The sequence below is a fragment of the Thermobia domestica genome, chromosome 5, assembly GCF_964235325.1.
Source record: "Thermobia domestica chromosome 5, izTheDome1.hap1.1, whole genome shotgun sequence".
Taxonomy (NCBI): domain Eukaryota; kingdom Metazoa; phylum Arthropoda; class Insecta; order Zygentoma; family Lepismatidae; genus Thermobia; species Thermobia domestica.
In genome coordinates, this window is record NC_137458.1 from 316,511,710 (window position 1) to 316,526,325 (window position 14,616).

The following is a 14,616-nucleotide window of genomic DNA, read 5'->3' on the forward strand; positions in this document are numbered from 1 at the left end:
CATTGCAATGGCTTGATGGTTGCATCGCGGCAACAAATCACTAGTTAACAGAATAGGCTAGCTGACTTCATTATCTTTCAACAAACCTATTACAACATTACCAACATGTCGCTCCTCTACATCAGTTGTTTCGTCAATTGACACCCAAATAGGACCATCACCGATTTCCCCACAAATAGAGTTCATTGTTTCCTCATATAAATCAGGCACGTAATGCTTTCTGATTGTAGATTCGTCTGGAACTGTTTGTGTTATTGTTGCAGAAATTCACGAAGTACTGTATTGTTTCGTTTCCAAATAGGGATATCAGCACATACCATAGCACGGCACAGATCACTTGAAACTGAGACTTCCGTGGCCATGGACTACTTTGAGCTTGAGATTCAGTTACTAGCAACTGCTTTTGTGGTTTAGGTTTTGAAGCTCGGGTCTGATGGCGTGATGTGGATATGTGTTGCACAACTTGGGAACGTTGAGCGCATGAGACACCCTTCTCACAAACCTGACAATAAAGCACTTTTCCATCGGTGGAAAAATGCTCAAATTCTTCCGTGAAATGCTTAAGTCTTATTGACAACGGGGTTTTGTCCTTTGGCATCTTGGAAACAGAATTCGCTGACAGCACAGGAGATTAAATATTCGATAAAATAGCTCACACTTGTCTTGTCGTAGACCATTACCGGTCAAATAGGTAGGTGCACCGGCTCACTAGTCATATGTGCTACTAATGCAAAATAGTCAAATGTGTACCTCAAACAGAGGATTTATGATTCAAAAGCAAAATATAATAAAATACAGGACACAATTGGGAAAAGGACACAAGTCGGGAAAAAAGTCAAAATCAGGAAAAAGTCAAAATCGGGAAAGAAGTTCAGACAGGGAAAGAGGGCGAAAAGCCAAGGTGAACAGGGCAAAAAAGTAGAGGGGAAAGTGGGAAGTATAAAATGAAAATAGAAAGAGTGTAAAAAAGAAGGGAATGTATGTACGTGTAAATGGAACAGAAAGTGTAAGTGTAGTGTAGGTGTATCACAGGGCCCACTTAACCTCCTTCCTCACGGAGCACTACCAGCCACGAGGCACTCACTGTAACAGCCACTGTCGAACTCCTAGCTCACACTTTCCCTACAGCATGCGTTGTGACGGCAGGCGCTTCACTTTTATCAATCAAGAGTTCAGTGTTACCAATCGCGTGAATGCAAACTTCCCCATCTGATTTAATATTTTCCGAAGAAGGAAAATATTAGTGGGGCGAGTTTGCCACAACAACACGATAGACAATCGTAAAACCGCGTCGCGATAGTAATTCGATTGAATTATTAATCTCACGTAAGGATGTGAGCGCTACTACCGCGACCGAGAGTGTACGATTGCCAATCAAACACGGTTGTGTCCAACTCTCCCAACCAATCCGCCAAACTACGTTTCAATACTATTTTAAAAGGGTGTAACGCAGTGAAACAATAAATAAATAAATAATAAAAATTAAAAATAAAGCAACCATTTTAAATTCAAAGAGAGATGAGTGTTTTCTTCTTTTCAAAGTCTATTGTTGAACAGCTTTTGTATGAAAAATCCCTATAAAACATGAAAATATCAAGAAATATGTAAAATTACGTGGTCATGAGTAAAATATGTAATTATATGTACATAAGTGTAAAATATGTAAATATATGTACTTTTAAATGGGTGTTTTTAGGCACTATGGGTCACAAATGACATTATTACACTGATTTGGTATAAAAATATAACCCCTACAAAAATATGTAATTAAATAATTATCCGGGCCCTAATAATCACACTAAACTACGTGCAATATTACTCAAAATATAAAATGTTGCTCGTTACTTTGTAAAAATGCCAAATATACCGCGTAAAACTTTGCTCATAGCTAAAAATGAGAATTACCGGTAATAGAAATTCTCAATGCCAGTTACTTATATACTAAACTATGGCAGTTACCTATAAACCATACTAAAATGCCCGTACTGACGTGGTACCTTGTTGAGTCATTATTATTAGCAAATAAATGGTTTGATTAATCGCTGAAGAATAACACAGTTATCAGTGTTAGTACTTCAACAGCTTACAATCACCATGCTAGCTAAAATGTTATTTAAAACAGGGGTACATAATGAAAGAACACCGTGGCGTTGTTCATATTTCCGCGTTTCTCCATTCTTTTATCTAGTTCTTTAATATTGCAAATGTGTTATTTTCACACCTATCAATACTGGCTCTGTTTCAAACCGGTAATGTCGGGCTTGTGTTAACCGCAACACCGGAGTGTCATTTTCATACCTGTCAACACCGGTTCTATTTCAAACCGGTAATACCAGGCCTGTGTTAACCGCAACACCAAACCTTTAGTGTTGAAATAAAATTCGAAAGTGGTATTCAAGCTGACACCACTGACTGTGTTAAAATTGATTTCTACTAATAGCATCAGTTTTGCTATGTATGAGTTTAGTTGTTATACATGTTATACAGGTACAGTGTAATACAAAAAATGCATATAGTACATTTAATTTTAAATTAGTTTATTTTACAATGTATACATAATATCGTGTTGCACTACCATTCTGTTAAAAGAAGTGCCAATGTTAACGAAGGAAATCTGCTGTAAATGAGTTACGCTATTGTCTGAAGCAGTCAGTAATTTTTTAGGTTTCTTCTCGGTACATTATCTAAAATGACTCTAATTTTTTGAGCGTATGAATATTTTGACAAAGTTTATATGATCGGAAGTGTTGTCATCTGTTTCGATGTTCTTACACTTGTTAGGTATATTTCAACCTACAGATACTTTTGGAAATGGAGCTAAGTCAAGAACTTTTGACATCATTTAATTACTTTGCTGGTCATTTCCTGACACTCTTCTTTCACTCATTGTCAAAAAGCGTGATTGCCAAATCGCAACATTCAAGTCCACTATGTTCCTTCTCTTCATTAAATGTGTGTTGTTCCTCATAACCACTTATAAATAATTTTAATATGCCACGCATTATTATCTATCATAACGATTTTGTCGCTTATTAAAAAAGAAAATGCTTTGTAAATATAGTTGTTTAGCAACTGTACACATAACATCACCAAGGTATGTTAGCAAAATGACTGAGTATTGTAAAGTTCTGCTTATGCAGGTAGAAGGTAAAGCAATTATTCTTGCGAATTGTTTACTACTACTACCAATTTTATTATAAAACTTCATGTTTTAAACAGTACAGGGTTTGTCCGGAAAGTAATAGGACTGAGTCGATTTAAAAAAAAAATTATTGATCCAATCGTTACAATTCTTTAAAAACTTTCAAAATAGACTCCTTCTGCGTCGATGCAGCGCTGCCAGCGCGATTTCCAAGCATTGAAGGCGTCACGGAAGTCATTCTCCGGAATAGCCTTGAGAGCCGCGATGCAAGCTGCTTGGATCCCCTCTGTCGTCTCAAAATGCTTGCCTTTCATCGGGCGTTTCAGGCGAGGAAACAAAAAGAAGTGCGGGGGGGCACATCTGGGCTGTAGGGCGGCTGCGGAAGCGTTGGGATGCCGGCCTTGGTCAGGTAGCTGTTCACAAGAAAGGCGGTGTGAGCCGGGGCATTGTCGTGGTGCAGGTTTCAGTCGGCTCCGATGTCTGGTCGGACCCGATTGACCCTTCGTTTGAGTCTCTTGAGCACTTCCACGTAAAACTTGGCGTTGACGGTTTGTCCAGGAGGAACAAATTCATGGTGGACGATGCCTTTGATGTCAAAAAAGACAATGAGCATCGTTTTCACTTTGGATTTGCTCATTCTTCCCTTTTTGGGCGAGGAGACGCCGGCGTGTGCCACTCGGAAGATTGCCTCTTTGTCTCGGGATCATACTCAAAGATCCATGATTCGTCACCTGTGATTACGTTATTCAAAAATTGGGGGTCACTTTCACACATGTTCAAATTTTCTTGGCACAATTCCACTCGCCGCAATTTCTGGTCGTCAGTGAGCACTTTTGGGACAATCTTCGCGCACACCTTGCGCATGTTCAAATGCTCCGTCACAATTTCATGAACCACAGTTTTTGGTAAATTTAACATCTGGGCAATTAAACGAATACTTAGTCGACGGTCTGAGTTCAAAACTTCGCGCACACGAGTCACATTGTCGGTGTTTGTCGAAGTCGAAGGTCTTCCAGCACGGTCTTCATCTGCGACCTCTTCCCGGCCCTTCAAAAAGGCCTTGTGCCACTGAAACACACCACTTCTTGCTAAAGTATCATCTGGGTAAGCCTGCTTGATCATATCAAACGTCTCTGTCGCAGATTTACCGAGTTTAACACAGAATTTAATCGCGTACCTCTGCTCTAACGAACGCTGCATTTTCGGCTTGCACCACTCACAGAAACACGTCGCACGAAAAAGCCTGTCCTGACTCTCCGTGTGCTCGGAGACAACTGACCAGCCTCTCGTTCGTTAGCTAGGAACGCCCTCTACCGGATCCAGTCGGTGCGCGCACGCTCCGAAGTGCAGTCATGGCGGAATAAAATCAGTCCTATTACTTCCCGGACAAACCCTGTATGATACAAAATAAGTACAAATTCTAATGTTTAGGGAAATGTAGGCGCCCCAAGATCTGATAGGCTAGGGAAGGATTCCTCACAAAGAAAGCTAAGTGAAGAGGGAGAAGTTAGAGTCCCGACAAAGCTCCACTTCAAGCTAAGCAGGAAGGGATAACCACGAAGCTCCACTGCAAGCTAGGTGGTTCTGTGGCAAGGAATCTCTCAATGCTCTACTGCAATCAAAGAAAGAAGCGTTAGAGTTCCGACAGAGCTTCACTGCAAGCTAAGGAAGGGAACTTGACCAGCCAGAGACTGATACCAGTTGCTGTGATCTATAACGAGATCTCTATTTACGTATATCGTGATCTATATTTTTACATTTAACTATATGTAATTATATTAATAAATAACAAGTTTTACCATTTGCTGCTGTGTGGAAGATTTTAACACTTCTTTAATTCTGGAAGATGACTACAAGTATCCACATCACAAAATATTTGTCTTCATAACAATCATACCTTCTTGACAACCTACCATATATCCATGACAACCTAATCAACAAAACTTTTTCTTTTTCAATATATATTCCTGCTCATTTATTGCGCCTCTGATCATTGATAACATTATTATGATCGTATCGTTATAGATCCTCCTGGGTTTTAGCTGCTCCTGTGTAGCTCTGGCGCTACTGTTCCTCTTCCATCACGTGATGAGTGGTTGTGCTGATGTTTCTGTCGTCTGCCTCTGTGGTAGAGCTCGACACAGAAGTCTCTGCCGCGATACAAATGCTTCACACCCTGCCCTTCTTACATGCATTTCTTCGCCCCCTTCTTTCCAGCACCTGCTATATTGCCACAATAGTCAGTTAAATTCTTGACACCGAGGAGGAAAGATAATTTAAAAGTCCTATGCGAATTTATCTTCCATATCGTTCTCTGTCCTTTTCGCTGAAGTAAGTTTGGCAACTGCGCATGACACCTTTCATTATGACGCATATTGTTCTTTCCATGCTGAACTATAATTCGCTGAATAAAATGTAGTGTTGCCAACGGCAGACAAAAGCAGCAAAAATATATCTTTCAGAAGCAGGAGTATTCTGCAAGATTTCTTTCTAGAAAGATCATTGTTTAAAAAAAAAAAAAAACTTATTAGCATACGACAATAGAGATTAGTGGTGTTGAAGTGCCTTTTTCTAATTATGCGCGTTTTTCGAACTGTGGTGAAGACAGGCTTAAAAAAAAAAAAGCTCGGAGTGTTTTTTTTTTTTTTTTTTTTTTTTTTTTTAGTGTTGAAAGTTTTGTAGATAGCCTATTCCTAGTTTTTAAGTTTTACGCTTGTAAAAACGTTTATTTGCACAATCCCTCCAGTGTTGTCTAAATTGAAAACAAAGACTTTACATAGCCAAGCGAGAGAAATTGTGAGTAATGTTCATTCATTTCTGAAGATGGAAGCTAGTGAAGGTGTTAATATTCCAATTAAACATGTTGGTAAAAGAGCGGCAGCTGCAACCCGGGTTCCGGAACGAACAATTCGAGCAGTTGTGACGGAAAGAGAAGTTCTTGAGTCGTTAGAAGGGCCTTCCACATCATTCTTTACTCCTGGAAAGAGAAGACCAAAACCAGCACCTAAATCTTCAGTGGACAATTTCGATGAATGTGTCATCCGTAGGTGTGTGTATGACTATGCTATGCGTGAAAAGCAAGTGCTAACACTTAGCAAATTGCACACGACATTACAAGAAGAATTACATTTTGCGGGTAGTAAAGAGAGTTTGAGACGCTTACTGCATAAGCTGGGTTTTAAGTGGAGGAAGACACCAAATAATAGAACCATTTTAACCGAAAAGCAAGAGATTCGTGCTCAAAGAACGCGGTTCTTGACACAAATAATGCATTTTAGACGGGAAGGACGACCAATCATATGTAAATTAGATGAAACATATTTACATAGTTCCCATACTCCAGAATATGGTTGGTCAGACGATTCTGGCAAATGTTTTCGGGTGCCTATGTCCAAGGGACGACGTCTTGTGATAGTTCACGCCGGAGGTAAGGATGGGCTTGTTCCTAATGCTTTACTAATGTTTAAATCTAATTCGAAATCAGGGGACTACCACGATGACATGAACAGCGATAATTTCATGAAATGGCTTCGAGAAAAACTAATTCCTAATCTTTCACCCAGATCTGTTATTGTTTTAGACAATGCATCGTATTACAACGCATAATTAAATCCTGCCCCCACTCAAGATTCTTAATGACTTTTTTTTAAAAGATATGCAGAGATGGCTTCAAAAAAAGGGGTTACCTTTCAAGCCTGACATGACACGACCTGAGCTGTACGAATTAATCAAATTACACAAACCTAAACATGTAACCTACAAAGTTGACTCCTTGCTAAATAAATACGTACATTGTGCATTAAGGTTTCCACCATATCACCCTGAATTAAAGCTAATAGAAAAAATATGGGCACTAGTGAAGAACTGGGTGGCATATCGCAACACAACCTTTAATTTGGATGCGGTCATGCAGCTCGCACAATGCAAATTTGAGAGTGTCACAAGCGAAGAATGGGGCTCAAGGTGTCGTCTTGTGGAAGAGATTGAGAATGAGTTTATGGAGTGCGAGGGTCTGATAGATGAATATGAAGATAATGCTGCATCGGCACCTTTCGTAATTTACGTAGACCCTGAATCAACTGACACAGCCTCGGAGATTGAGGAGGACTTCTCAGGAGATCCTGAATCAACTGACACGGCCTCGGAGATTGGGGAGGACTTGTCAGGAATAGAAGAATTAGACTAATTAATGCGTGAAGTGTGCCATTAGTCTTAGCCTTATTATGTTTGTAGCCATTGGAATAAGGTAAGCTCTCTTTATTAATAGGCTGTACATGTTATTCATTTGCGTTAGTGTATTTTTTTTTTTTTTTTACAATGCTTGGTAGTTATTCTTTTCGATATTTAGATTGCAACACTGTGCTGTACAACGATCGCGGCAGAAACAAGTGTGTTGGACTTTAGTTCGTAAAGCACGTCTTGGTTATTTGTAAACAGAATCATGCGAAGGATATTACAGTATTAACAATCACCATACCATGTACATGATATAATCACTACCATTTTGAGAGTTTACTCCAAAATACAATAAAGTTGAAGTAACTTTAGGCATGTGTCAAGATTTAACACAATTAGGGTAACGAAGAGCCATTCTATTGAATTAACCCAACCATTCTTATACTATTTATGAACAAACTTTCTTTTATTTTTGATATTTATTCTTCCAATCGGGCTGAAACTTGTTTAAAATATCAAACAGAAATTAATTTCTCATGAGGCACTTTCTCTTCTCTTATTGGACTGATATCAGGATCATATGATAAATTTTGAAGAAGTTCTTGTACACACACTTTTCCAGAACGTGTCTTCTTGTATTGTAAACAATCCAAAATTGCTTGTCATTGCCCTGACTCACTTCTTTCTTTTCAACTTATCCTGAAAACTAAGACATAAGCCCTATGATTTGCTAATTCTATCTGTCCGCAGAATGCACCAGGAACCACATCAGAAATCGCTCTGATATGCAAGACCGAAGTAACTGGGACGAATTTATGTAGAATCCTCTTTTAGTTCATCCTGATTGGAGGCAATGTGAAGAAATTCTTTCACAATATATGAGACTGATCGGAATAAATCTTAATGAATCAGGCACAACGTATCAGTCTGAATGTAGCAAATCTGAGTGAATTCTCCACATCAGATCAGATTGATCCAAGCGCGCCGACTACGTGAGTGCTCCGGGACCCACACCCACAAGAGTTTTGGTTTGGACCCGGGTTTGAATCCGTTTCTCTTGCGTTTAAATCAACCGTGTTACCGACTGACCTAAGGCAGCCCCAACTTATCCTTATAGTAGCGATATATTTTACTTTATCAGAGCACAGCCCTTTATGACAGTGTTCATAAAAAGAATTTAACTAAATATAAATCAACCAAATATCGAGACTTTTCTGAAAACATATAGGCTGCTAACATATGCACCAACATACATAATGGAAAGTCGGCGCCGTTGAACTGATCCATTAAATATGATTGAGTTCTGTCAAATCAAATTGACTGGAGTAAATCTAACTATATTCTGTTAAATAGAAGTGATTCTAACAATTATAGCGATTGCAGAAAAAATTCTCCACTTCATAGTAGACTAATCGGATGAAATTTGTATCAACTCTCTTACATTAAATTGAGCGTGATTTAAACAAATCTGAGTTTTATAGTGTCAGATCAGACTGATCAAAGAAAGCCTGTCACATTATGTCAGACGGTGGCCAACGAAATGTGTCTTTTCATTGGCCACGATGTCAAACTTATCGGAATACATCTAATTGCATTTTCTCATATCTGAATTATTTCTGTCAATAGGATTAGAAAGCTAAAAATAATGAGATTTATCGTTGCTCTAGTAATGAATAATATCAAAATTAGCTGTTTTCGTAGGGAAAAAGCGTTATGAAATGAGGCGAAAAACGACTAAAAGGTGATATTTCTCTATATTATTTTGAGAAGTGTCCTTTCAGCTAATTGAAAACAATATAAACTATACGTACTACGTATTTTTCTGGACTCCTTTAAAGCATTGAGTAGGTTATTACATACTGTATCTATAAACGGGAAGGAAAACTTAGTTGTTATACTCTACGCACATTTCTATTTGGAGATAGAATGTATTTGTAGATTCTGAAGTTCCTTTCCACATCCACAGAGACCAGTGGAGTAAAATTCGTAATGTGAAATTCTGCAAGATATTTCATTTACTTTACTATAGTAAGTAAGATTTCGGGGGCTTAAGCCCGGAAGCCCCCCTTAAATACGCCACAGACAATAATATTTGAAAACTTAACAGTAAAACTTAACAGTAAAACAGTAAAACTTAACTGTAAATACAGAAACAATCTTTTTAATTTGCAGATATGGTTCGTCTGATTTTGCAAAAGCAACGTGAAACGTACATAACTCTCCACGAACGAGAAGAACGAGAGGCCATGGAGGAGTTAATTGCTGAGGAACAGGAACAACAAGCAGCAGAAGAAGAGGCAGAAGAGGAAGAAGAACCGGAAGAAGGTGCTGGGGAAGAAGACTAAAGGGGGCGAATAAAAAGGATATTTTTTTCTAAAAATTGTAAGTTTAATTCGTCTTTATACATGTATCATAATTTCCTTTACTATTAATAATATAGGATGCCCCACAAAGAACGGAAATTTTGAAATGCCCGCCATTTCTGTTGTAATAAGTTGGCAACACTGAATGTTACATGTTTTCATCTGTTGTCTTTGTACTTAGTCACGGAGTGCGCATGATCGTCATTTGTTTTCTGTACGGGTAGGAATGGAGCGCTTCACCAATTTACTAGAACAGAAATGGCAGGCATTTCAAAACTTTCATTCTTTATGGGACACTTTTTTTTTTTTTTTTTTTACACAGCAAAACTGTAACCTCGCTCTAATAAGAAAAAAAAATCATAATTCTATTACAGGATATTAACCCTTTAATGGAGAACGCCTCTTTAGACGCGCTCCGAAGAGTTACTAAGTCGGAGAAAGCGTCTATAGACGCATTTAGTATAAAAGATTTGTTTGTTCTCAGAAAGTGCATCTAGAGACCCTACTCGGAATGGTTCTGCCATTCCCCAGATAAAAACCCTACCTGAGGAGTAACTATTAAAAACAAGGTCACGATTAAAGAGGTTAAACAATATATTACAGTTTAATCTACGTGAGATTGCGTTGTAATGTTTCGTTATAACAGAAAACAACATACAGTGGAGCTCACCTCAGGCGCGTTGTGTCCAGGATTCGATCCCAGCCCCTCCACGTAGGCTTTGTGATGGACAAGCGGCTCTTCCGTTTCCTTTCACTTTTTTTTATTTTGTCGTTATCATCAATATCATCATCACCGTCTCCCTTAGCCTGGGTGCACAGCCGTGGGATGTTAAACTCAACAAAAAAATAAAACAGTGTCGCACTCACTGGATCCATTACCGTGCCGACTGGCAGACGGATATGTTTTTGGATGAGTCCTGCTTAAGGTTGGTTAAAAATGACAAGTTTTGCCGATAGATGGCACTACTGTCTTCGTATCTCTCCCATGTATTTTTTTTTTATCTTTCACGAGGATTCACGATTTCTCTTACAAGTTTCAACCTACAGACTTCAATTTTTTATAAAAGAAACTTCATAATCTATCAAAGGCAATAATCCGTGCCGATTTTTTATTTAGAATTTTCTTCATTGTTGAAATGGCTTGATTGTTGAAATGGATATTCAAACCTTTAACAATCGAACTGTTTCAACAATGAAGAAAATTCTAAATAAAAAAATTGGCACGGATTGTTCCTTTTAATAGGTTAAGAAGTTCCTTCTCTAAAAATTTGAAGTCTCCAGGTTGAAATTTATAAAAGAAACTTAAAATTTTCGTGAAAGGTAAAAAATACATGGGAGAGATACGAAGACTGTAGTGACATCTATCGGCAAAACCTGTCCCTTTACAGTAACCTTAAACGTACGTAGAGTGATAGCTGCGTTCGCGGCAGATGTTATCATTATGAGCAGAATCTTTCAGCGTGTATTGCCAAGTTTCGTAGCAGCCTAGCGACAGTTGAAATTGGAGTGAGCGTTATTAGATAAAGGATATGATCTTGACTGTTATTCATTGAGAGTAAAGTCATCAAGAAGTTTCTGGAAATCTAGATTATACATCTCTTTCAGACTATTCCGGGCGCCATATTTCATCAAGACAATGCCCAGCCACATGTATTCTGGGATGTGCAAGAATGATGGGTGACGCTGATTTCCTGGACTTCACAGTTACCTAAGATATCGCCAATCCAACGCGGAATATGGTCGTTCTGTATGTTGGTTGTCACAGTCTTACAGCAGTGTTGTGTCTTGTGGAGTTGCATGCAAGTAGCATGGTGGGCGATTCCTCAGGAATACATACAAAGCGTGTTTAATTCAATTACATACTGTACTCAGGTTCAAATGTACCATGTGGAGGCTTCACGCCTTACTATCAAAGATAGGATATTCCTCAGTTTTGGAATGGTAATCGTCAGAAGGTTTGGCGCACCACAATATCTTTGTACACTATATTTATTCTATTTGTGTGTCCGTCTGTGGAGTGAAAAGGTCTCAAGAACTACTTGGTAGATGATCATTAATGTTGGCCAGAAAATAGAGGGCCAACACTTAGAAATCGTTTACACGTACCTCGAGAAAACCCATGGATACGGTGTTGTCCACCACAAACTCACATGGCCCGGGATTGATCCATGGACCCCTTAAACCAGAAATAAATATTCTACCACGCAGCCACCTACATCTACATTTAGGATGATAGAGTAAACTAATACCTGTACATGTTTGGCATAGGGCTGCCAGAAATCCCGGTTTTCAATGACAAAATTAATTGTCCCGGAAAAGGCTTTAGGGACGCCTGTTTCTCCCGGTTTTCGATCTTCAGATTGAAACAAATTCAGCCCGCAAGAACTAGTATGTCTCACATACAAGTATAAACGGAAGGTTTTCAAGTTTCATTTGAAATCCGGCCTACTTCAACGATTACAGAACTGAGTTGTCTATTCCCTTGTCTGATAAAATTTTCAGTAATTTTGAGGTTAATATTCCATAATAACTTACTTTAGCACAAGAAGTAACAGTTAAACGCATTGTTTAATTTTGATAGTTTTTTTTTCTGCCAAACTTTTGGAGAGCCCGAGTAAGTCTTTAAAGAGATTTTCTTTTTGTTTCTCATTCTGAATTTAGCGTAAATGTTTATTTTTTCTTGCTAAATGCTAAATTTGTAATTCTCTTAGGATAGTGTTTCTCACTAAGATCATGACACAACGAAACAAAGAGTTTCTCTTCAATCATAAATTGGAGCTGGGTGTGTCGTAATTGGTGCAATATTTAGAACCTGTTAAAACAACAAATCAGAATAAAGAACACTAGGCAGCTCTTATTGCATTGCCTTATCACATTGTTTATAGGTACATCCCTTGTGGGGTTTCATTTGTTAACTGTGTCAGGGGCGGATCCAGGACGGACTTCTTGGGGGCGGTGGGTTGTAATACTACTACTTAGAGCTACTTTTAAGAGCTCCAAACTTAATTTATATATAAAATTAAAAAAAAAAACTTTTTTCCTCTGGGGACCCCTGGATCCGCCACTGAACTGTGTATAGAATGAACTGGAAAATTGTGAGTAGTAACCGGGAAAAGATAGGTAATTATTGATTCTTACCAAATAAATAGGAAACCCTGACCTTACATATAGTCAGAGATTGGTGTCCCGGTTTTCGTTTACAAAATCTAACAACCTTAGTTTAGCTAGATGTATGAAATTATAACTATAAGTACCATGGAATTTCAGCTGATGACATTATTATACATTGTTGTTTATTGTATTATTATCGTGCAACCGAGTTCTGGTATGTTGATTACTGTCCAACCTTCGTCAAGAGAAAATAGCTTATTTTCTGTACAGATTACAAATGAAATGTTCTATTTACTTTCGTGAATGACTGTAAAAGGCAACGAATAATTCTTATTGATACACACAAGGGCACCGATTTCTCTGCAAATTTGCGGGGGGGGGGGGGGAGCATTCAGATGCAGAAAGCATATACGAGGATTTTTAAGACAAATTGCATTCAGATTATGCCAAATATTATAAATTTACAAATACAATGAGAGGGCCCACATGAGCTTTGAGGAGGGCGGGCCCCCTCGGTTTCCCCAGGATCGGTGCCCTTGGATACAAAGTATTAAAGGAATGAAAATTTAAAGCGCCAGCAACTCGCTATACAAATAATCATTATAGAGGGCACGGTTGGTTAGTGGTAGAGCTGTTATCTCTGGTGTATGGGATCCTTGGTTCGATCTCTGGCCTAGGAAGTTTGTGGTAAACAACATCGTGTCTGTGGGTTTCCTCGGGTACCCCCGTTTCCCCCCACATTCTCATTCCGCCATTTCTTCCATTATCATTTACTTACCTTAATCATCCGTCTCCTTTAGCCTAACGGGCATAATTGTGCGACATTAAACTCAAAGATTTCATTTCATTTACAAACAATCATTATAAGTATTCTGACATTATTGGCAAGTCACTCGCCGCAAAACTGAGGCGATTCATGCATCACGGTCTTCAGCTGACCACTTCATCGTCATGTAGCTATTTCCTCTATGAATCCAACTTCTTTTCGTTCTATTTCTTAATTTCAAGTTTGGAACGTTAAAAAGCTATTGTCCTTATACTGCAATCTCGTCTCTCTTTTCCTTTCCACGGTATTTTCTATCCCGTTCCTTAGAATATAGTTCCTTTCTAGCCAATGTCCAAAACAGTTTCTCTTCCTCTTTCTTACTGTGTTCAATATTGTTCTTCTCTCTCCTATTATTTGTAACACTTTCTCATTCATTTTCCGGCCGAATTAAATAAATTTCTCTATTATTCTCTACATCTCATTTCGCAAGTCTCCATTCCTAATAGTTCATCGTTGGTCATCGGTTTGGTTCAGTTTATTCTCTCAATTCGTCTCCACACTCACATTTCGAAAGTCATTCATAATATTTGATTATCTTCCGTTTACCTCAGTTCATTCTTTGAATTCTTCTCCATATCCATATTTTGAAAGCTTCTAGACCTTTTTTTCGTCGATTTTGCGTAGTGAGCACGAAATCAAATTTTTAGTTTAACATCCTATTGTTATGTGCCAAGAGTAAGGGGACTTGTGATTATGAGAATGAATGAAATGGTAGAATGGAAAAAACTAGGAGGAAAAGGGAGAATCCCGAGAAAACTCACCCACATGGTTTCAGTCCACCATAAAGCCTACTTTAAAAAATCTTTAGTTTTACATCCCATGCTTATGCCGGGTAGGTAAAGGAGTCGGTAATGATGAGGAATGAAGAAAATGATGGAATGAAGAAAGTGGAAGAAACAGGCGAACTCCGAGAAAACCAACGCATACGGTGTTCGTCCACCATAAAGCTCACTTGGTAGGAGCTGGGATCGAAAGATGGACCTCACACACGAGAGATG

At 38.5% G+C, this 14,616-nt stretch overlaps 1 protein-coding gene across 1 annotated transcript in view; it reads left to right on the top strand.

Annotated features, from left to right (window-relative positions):
- Positions 1 to 14,616, top strand: part of Rsph3 (Radial spoke head protein 3) — a 349,537-nt gene that overhangs the window by 321,049 nt on the left and 13,872 nt on the right. The window contains exon 8 of the mRNA XM_081760454.1: positions 9,491 to 9,700. Coding sequence (XP_081616580.1) covers positions 9,491 to 9,663 — 173 coding nt within the window. The 3' untranslated portion in view covers positions 9,664 to 9,700. The remainder of the gene's footprint in view (positions 1 to 9,490; positions 9,701 to 14,616) is intronic.